Below are 7,500 nucleotides of genomic sequence, written 5' to 3'. Positions count from 1 at the left end.
CATCAGCGTCTCTACTTCTTGCGCAAACTAAAGAAGGCAAGTGCTACACCCTCCATCATGACAACATTCTACAGAGGAACCATAGAGAGCGTCGTGTCCAGCTGCATCACAGTGTGGGGAGGAAGCTGCACGGAGAAAAACAGGAAGACACTCCAGCGTGTTGTGAACACAGCGAAGAAGATCATTGGAGTACCACTCCCCTCCCTGCAGGACATTTACACCGCACGCCTCACCCGAAAAGCACTGATGATCATCAAAGACACAAGCCACCCTGCACACAAACTGTTCAGCCTCCTGCCCTCTGGAAAGAGGTACAGGCGCCTCCGTTCCCGTACCACCAGGCTTGCAAGCAGCACGATGCATCAAGCAATCAAGATACTGAACACTCAACCCACTCTCCCTTCACTGTCAGCCTCTAGCCAGCCAGGCCACTGACAACGCTCCCCCCCCTCATCCCCACCACCATATCTGCGACTGAACATTCCACCTGCCCTACTACATCTGTGACTGAACTTTCAACCTGCACTAACTCAAAACATACACATGCACACACACACACACACACACACACACACACACACACACACACACACACACACACACACACACACACACACACACACACACACACACACACACACACACACACACACACACACGCACACACGCACACAAAACACATACAAACACACACACACATACTGCTGCTGGTGTATTTAATAAAACCTTTTTTAATTATTTATTTTCTTCAAATGCTACTATTACTATGTCAGAACGCTATAAAGGACTTTTGGAAAAAGCACAACAAAATACCTCCTCTTAATGTATGTTCTCTACAAGTCTTCTGTTGTCCAGTCTTGCACTTTAAATGTCTGTATGAGCAATGTCTACGTCCATACTGTCTATGTCCATGTATGAGTACTGTCTATGTCTATACTGTCTATGTCCTTACCTAGATTAGTCTATGTCTGCATGGGAGAGCAAGAAACGCAATTTCAAATTCTTTGTATGACCAGTGCATGTAAAGAAATTGACAATAAACTTGACTTGAACTTGAACTTGAACTTGAACTCTACCTGTTAGAAAAGCAGAGAAAACCTCCTATGTACTGCAGCTACAAAGCTGCATCTATACCAATAACACATACTTCTGTCACCAGATTTCTCCTGTATTACATTACACTTCACTTAGCTGACGCTTTCATTTATTCAAACCCCTAGATTGAAAGACCATCTCTCTAACCACTAGGCCACGGCTCCCCCATCGGCAAACTCATCGTTTGCTTCACTTCGCTTTAAAATCTTTTGGACTTACCAGCTTGAATGTAGCCATGTGTGACACCTACTCTTAATAAAAAGGCTTGATCGCGTGTGTGGGGAAATTTGATTTGAGAAGACTTGTTTGCCTTGAGCTGGGCTTTTGCTTTCGTATGATAGAGTTATGGGTAGAGGATATGCCAAAAAAAAACATCTAGGCTGTCTGCTTCTCCACTGCTCCTCCTGTGGTACGTTAGGTTAGGAGAGAGTAGAGAGAGAGAGGTTCCATTGGCCCATTGTTTCCAGGTTCTATTATTGTACGGGGGAGAGGGGGATATCCCCCTTTAGGCAGACCTAGGCAGACCTAAGGGCTGTTCTTTTCAATAGCAGGAGTATTATGACACGCCCCTTTAGGCAGACCGGAACCTGGTCATGTTAGGTGCCCATAACAACCTATTACAATGGCATATCTCACTTAAAGAATCTCTGGTCCTGGGCTACGATCCCCCATGTTGTGGGTGTGCCGGGAATACATGGTGACAAGGTGGACTCATTACTTTTCTCCCAGCTACCACCCACAAGTCTCTTATCCCCTCCTTGCATCTCCGCTGTCTACACAGTACAATACAGCCGCCACCAGACTGACTGATCCTGGCCTATAGCCCCCTTAACCTGCTCTTTCTTATCCCTCTACCTCTTTTGTTCTCTCGGGATAAATGAGGCCGGGCGGCTCCTAGACACTGAGGCGAATAGGGGCCCCGCAGATTGGTTTAGCCAACTTCCCAAAGCAGCACCTACCCATTTGTTAGATCCTATAGGCGTTTACTTTCTCTCTCTCTCTCTCTCTCTCTCTCTCTCTCTCTCTCTCTCTCTCTCTCTCTCTCTCTCTCTCTCTCGCTCCAGCAGACTGAGTGACTCAGACAGGAAGTCAAAGTGCTCAGGGGCAAGGCAATGTAACACCCGCCAACCTCCAGATCACAAACACATATCGGCCTATTCACACACACGCAGACTCAGACACACACAGATACACTGGTACATTCACGCACACACACTCGCACGTGCAAGCATGCACGCACTTACACACTCCTTTAGCCCTCAGTAAAAAAAAATCAGTGACAGAGCGCATTGAGCAGCAGTGCTGTTGCCTGCCGATTTCCTGAGCTTTTGTTTTGTATTGCCTGCCTGTCACCGTGGTCTCTAACAAAGGATCCAGTGGGAACAGAAAGAAATCTTAGCTCAGATTGTTCTTGGGCTCCACACCTGAGGCGGCAATCAATGGCTATTAATATTGCAACGGTTTTAAATTACTCTGGGACTTGTAATCATGTCCAAACTCTGTTGTAGTCCATGTTGAAGCAAACAAAATCCGAACTAGGATCTTGACATATCGGACAAAAAAGAGGTGGTATAAACATAATCCTTACATTTATTTGATGTTTGGCGGGTAGTCACAATAGCTTCAGAGCGTAGCTTTTGGAAGTGCTTACGTCGTGCTGCCATGTGGCACACGGTAAGCCTTACTTCTCAATGTTATCAAAGTGGACTGTTGAGCTGGCAAAAAAAAGTACAACTGGTGTCAAACAAAGGAAGTGGTGGGCTGGAGGGATTGACTCTCTCTTTATAAACCACCATTCATTTTGATTAGCTGCACTATGTGACCTAGAAACTCAACTGCCTTTTTTTATTGGAATCACACTGAGTCTCTCACCCGATCTCTCTCTATCACCTTCATGTACACACACTATGTGCGCACGCATGCACGCACGCATGCACACACACATGCACACACACACACACGCACACACACACGCACACACAGTCTGGATAGAAGAAATAATTGGATTCCTGGCTCTTATCTCACTCAACACATTACAACTTGTCAAAATCCCTGCTGCCTTGGTTTGGTCACGTTCCTTCAGCAGTGGGTGTATTTCTTAAGGTTTGACTGATAGGTGGGCTACCATTGAGATTCAGCGTTATAGCTAAAATAGGTTACTCTGCCTTTTTTAACAGTCTCTACAGCCCTCACCCCTCAATGTTTTTTTTAACAAAACAGTGGTCTTTTTTGTATTGGTCAGCAGTTACTTATCTGTGTATCTGTCTCTGATGTTTCAAGCCGTGAAACTGGCCCTCGAAATCAATCTCAATGATTATGTTCTTCAAGTGCCCAGGCCTGGACCTGCAAAGAAGAAGAGACATAAAGGAGTGAGGCAAAGAAATAACACCAAGCCTACCTGTACCTGTTCAACCGGCACCAACTGCCAATTTTTAAATTTGGAATTCGGAATTTTGAGGAACTGACATCATCTACTGGAGTGAAATGAGAACTTCAGACCATATGCCTTTATCTGTCGGGAGCTGGTTTCACAGCCTGGGTTTGTAGAGCTGAGGAGTGATAGAATTTACTGGTGAGAGTAGAAAAAGATAGGATGATCAAATCACTGAGATGAAAACTGAAGGGAAAAAAACACAATATTTTAGCTACACGAAAGCAGGATTGGGAGTGCTGAAAAAATCCCTGAGGAATCCCTCAGACGACTGCTGAACATGATTTTATATTACCTTGGAGACAAAGTCTGCAAACTGGGTTTTGAACCAAAAAAGATTCATGAACCAAACGTAATAAGTTATAATATTGCTTGTAGTCCCTCATGTTTCATATCTTTTTAGCATATGTCGTTGGAATCAAAATCGGGGATCAAAAGTCTCCATCTCTAAAACTTCCCGGCTACTGTTTTAATGCAATGTACTTGTTTAACTGTATGTTTCTATGTTTCAATGAGTCATTGTGAGACTGTATGCTGCTTGTTCTTACCCTCTGAAATGTGTGTATTTTTTTTTATCAGATAGTTGTCACTGAACAGCTGCTGTCAAGGGCTGCTAATCACATAATTAGGTCAAATGTAAATGGCTGTTCACTTTATTTATTTATTTATTTATATTTGTTGTTCTGAATAGTGCTATCTTTAGTCCATGTGTTCTAAATTATTCTGAATCGTGGTCATTCTGCAGGCCATCTGGCCTTGGCTGGAGACTTGTGTCCGTTCTCTCCACACTGCTGTGTCCGTCCAAACTCTTCACATGCACAGTACATCATTACATTACATTACATTACACTTAGCTGGCGCTTTTATTCAAAGCGACTTATAGTTATTGTTTTATTATTATATTATTTTTAGGGTATTGGTTACAGCCCCTTGAGCATTGTTGGGTTAAGTGCCTTGCTCAGGGGTACCTCAGTCATAGAGTGAGATAGGGAGTGGAAGGGTGGGATTAGGACCTGCAACCCTCTGATCTAAATCCCATCTTCTCAACCACTAGCCTGTCATCCCTACATCATGTTGCTCACTGTGTCAGGTCCATATGGCTTGTATTTTTATACAGCACTATGGAATGGTATGATGCACTTGGTGTATGTTTAAAAATTTTATTTTGGCTGGCTGGCTGACTATTCCACCTTTTGACCCTCATTGCAGACCCATCTGTGTCTAGTATTTTGTGTTGTGTGTGAACGTCTAGGCCTTTTGCTCCTTTCATCAAAGTGAACGATATTTAGTTACGTACTTACCGGTATTTTCTTCCCATACACACCTATTATTCCTTCACTTTTCATCTCCTCCTCTATTTTCAATCTCTTTGTCCTCCAGTGTTTAAGCACATTATCAGTATTGATCACTAACAAGTGATGAATGGAGCTATGGAGGATGCAATTACTGAGGCTACTTGTGTTGGTAACTCTGCTTAGTCTGGTCCATATAACACAGTTTCATTCTCTCCTTCTTCTCTATTCTAGACGTCGTGCGTTTATTCAAACATTAACATGTATGTATAAATGTACCTGAATGACTTGCCAAAAAAAATAGAGAAGTCATTTGCTTAGGCCAAACAGACAAGGAACAAAAGGAGCATTTAGATCATATCACGGTTAACCCCCATCTGAAATCTGGATCGTGATAAGGGCATTGTGCTTGCAAAATGCACACATGAATGTGGAATAGTGTAGACATAATCACAGTTACAAAACACAGAACCGCCTGCCAAGTGCCCCCCTCTTTTCACTTAATAGATTGCATGATTACTCCTCTGTCCCCAGTGTGGGCATAACAACAGCAGTTTTGAATGCTGCTCTAGTGCTGTAAGCCCCAGAAGGAATATGGGGTCAGAATCATTTTTCATTTTACTTCCCTCTGATGCACACAACATGCTGTAGCCTACACCAGTGTTTCCCAACCAGGGGTACGTGTACCACTAGGGGTACGCGAGCACACCTCAGGGGGTACGCGGAAAAATGTAATAATAGCAAATATACTGAGTGTAGTCACATTTGGGATAGAGGAACAGAGTATGTGTGAGGGCGAGGGGGTACTCATCATATGACAAAATGGCTTAGGGGGTACTCAGGACAAAAAAGGTTGGGAAACACTGCTGTAGCCTACACAGTACAGTGTCCACCCCCTCCCCCCCCTTAAGAACTGTGCCGTCTCCCTGGGCGTTAAAAAAAAGAGAGCACTTGCGTCTTGCTACAGAGCATCCCCCAGTGCGGTTTGCAACATTTCTGCTTGCTGCTCATAACGCTGGTGTGTGTTTGTCTGTGCTAATGTGTTTCAGAGCGCGTCGGCAGCACACTGTCAGCATTGATCGTCCCCTTCAAGTACATGAGCCCAGGGACCGCCAGCACTGAGGACGAGGACAATTTAAGTAAGTCTCTCCCCGGCCTACTGTACTGTATATGGGCTAGAGGCTATACTTCACAGAGTGAGAACACGCACACGCGAGCGCCTCGTGCCCGCACACGCACACACACACACACACACACACACACACACACACACACACACACACACACACACACACACACACACACTCTCTTTCTCTCTCTCTCTCTCTCTCTCTCTCTCTCTCTCTCTCTCTCTCTCTCACACACACACACACACACACACTCACACACACACACACACTCACACACACACACACACACACACACACACACACACACACACACACACACTAGGCCGCAAATCAAAGCTCAACCCAAGAGGGTCTAAGATGGTTGACTCAACTGAAGATGAGATTCTCCAGTAAGCTGGAGCAGGTGCACTTAAACGGCCATCGGGACACCACAAGTAGGCTCTCAGCTCACTTGACATGCATGATGTCAGGAAGAGATAATGGTAAAGTCATGTTCTTTGAGGTTTCGTCAGGTGAAGGTCTGGTACCGTAGACACACGCCTGAGGAACATTTTTGAGGAGGCTTCAACGTTTAAAGTCACTGACTGCAGGGAGTGATTAAAGTTAATCTATTTTTAAACCCGACATAATATAAATGTTGAAAAAAAATCTATACCCTAGACAGATAACTTGCTGGATGTGAAATTAAAAACACCAGTAATGGTGGCGGTGGGTAACCTCTGTGCTTTAGGCATTAACCCCTTTTGCCCATATGATTTCTGTCAAGCTGGGAACATCCCAAGAACATGACCTCCCCCACCCGCTTGTTCACATTTTCTCCCCTAATAAGTGTACCCTTTCAGTGACCCCAATTGCTCCCCTATTTCCTTCCCTCCCCCTCGGAGTAACGGGGTTCAGTGTCTGTGTAGCTGTCTGGTATCATGGCCAATGGTGAGGGGGGAGAAAAACGCGCTTTTCTCACAAGGCCTCTAAGTTCCCCCCTCCCCCCCACATATCCCTCCATTAGAGCAGGGATTGCTGCTTTGCATTGAATACCGAGAAGAAATCACACCCACTCTCTCGGCACCCTCTCTAGGACTCCAAGCCAATTTTGCTGCAGATTACGGAGCGATTTCCTCGATAATGTCCCATTTGAAAGGATTTGTACTCAGATTGTTTTTTTCTTCTTTCTTTTTTCAAAAAAAGGAGGAACGAAACACTTGAATAAGATGACCTTCTTTAGCATGAAGTTAGAAAGCGATGCCACAGCCATTGCTGGGTCTGTTTTTTGTCATTACCATATCATTGGGGATCAACCGACTGGATTTGTACTGAGCATATCATGGAAGAGATTAGAACTCTCAGGAGAAAAATAGACTTATTTTTATGTTGAACAGAAGAGCAGGCAAAAAAGCCAGCCAGATGTATTATATTATATTATATTATATTATATTATATTATATTATATTATATTATATTATATTATATTATATTATATTATATTATATTATATTATATTATATTATATTATATTATATTATATTATGTTATGTTATATTATATTATATTATAT

At 43.7% G+C, this 7,500-nt stretch overlaps 1 protein-coding gene across 1 annotated transcript in view; it reads left to right on the top strand.

Moving 5' to 3' along the window:
- The window catches only part of adarb2 (adenosine deaminase RNA specific B2 (inactive)), a 211,523-nt gene that overhangs the window by 130,334 nt on the left and 73,689 nt on the right, over positions 1-7,500 (top strand). The window contains exon 2 of the mRNA XM_063206061.1: positions 5,868-5,957. Within this exon, the coding sequence (XP_063062131.1) occupies positions 5,868-5,957 (90 nt within the window). The remainder of the gene's footprint in view (positions 1-5,867; positions 5,958-7,500) is intronic.

Source organism: Engraulis encrasicolus, chromosome 9, assembly GCF_034702125.1.
Source record: "Engraulis encrasicolus isolate BLACKSEA-1 chromosome 9, IST_EnEncr_1.0, whole genome shotgun sequence".
Taxonomy (NCBI): domain Eukaryota; kingdom Metazoa; phylum Chordata; class Actinopteri; order Clupeiformes; family Engraulidae; genus Engraulis; species Engraulis encrasicolus.
Note: the sequence above shows the minus strand (reverse complement) of the source record. Positions and strands in the feature narration are given on the sequence as shown.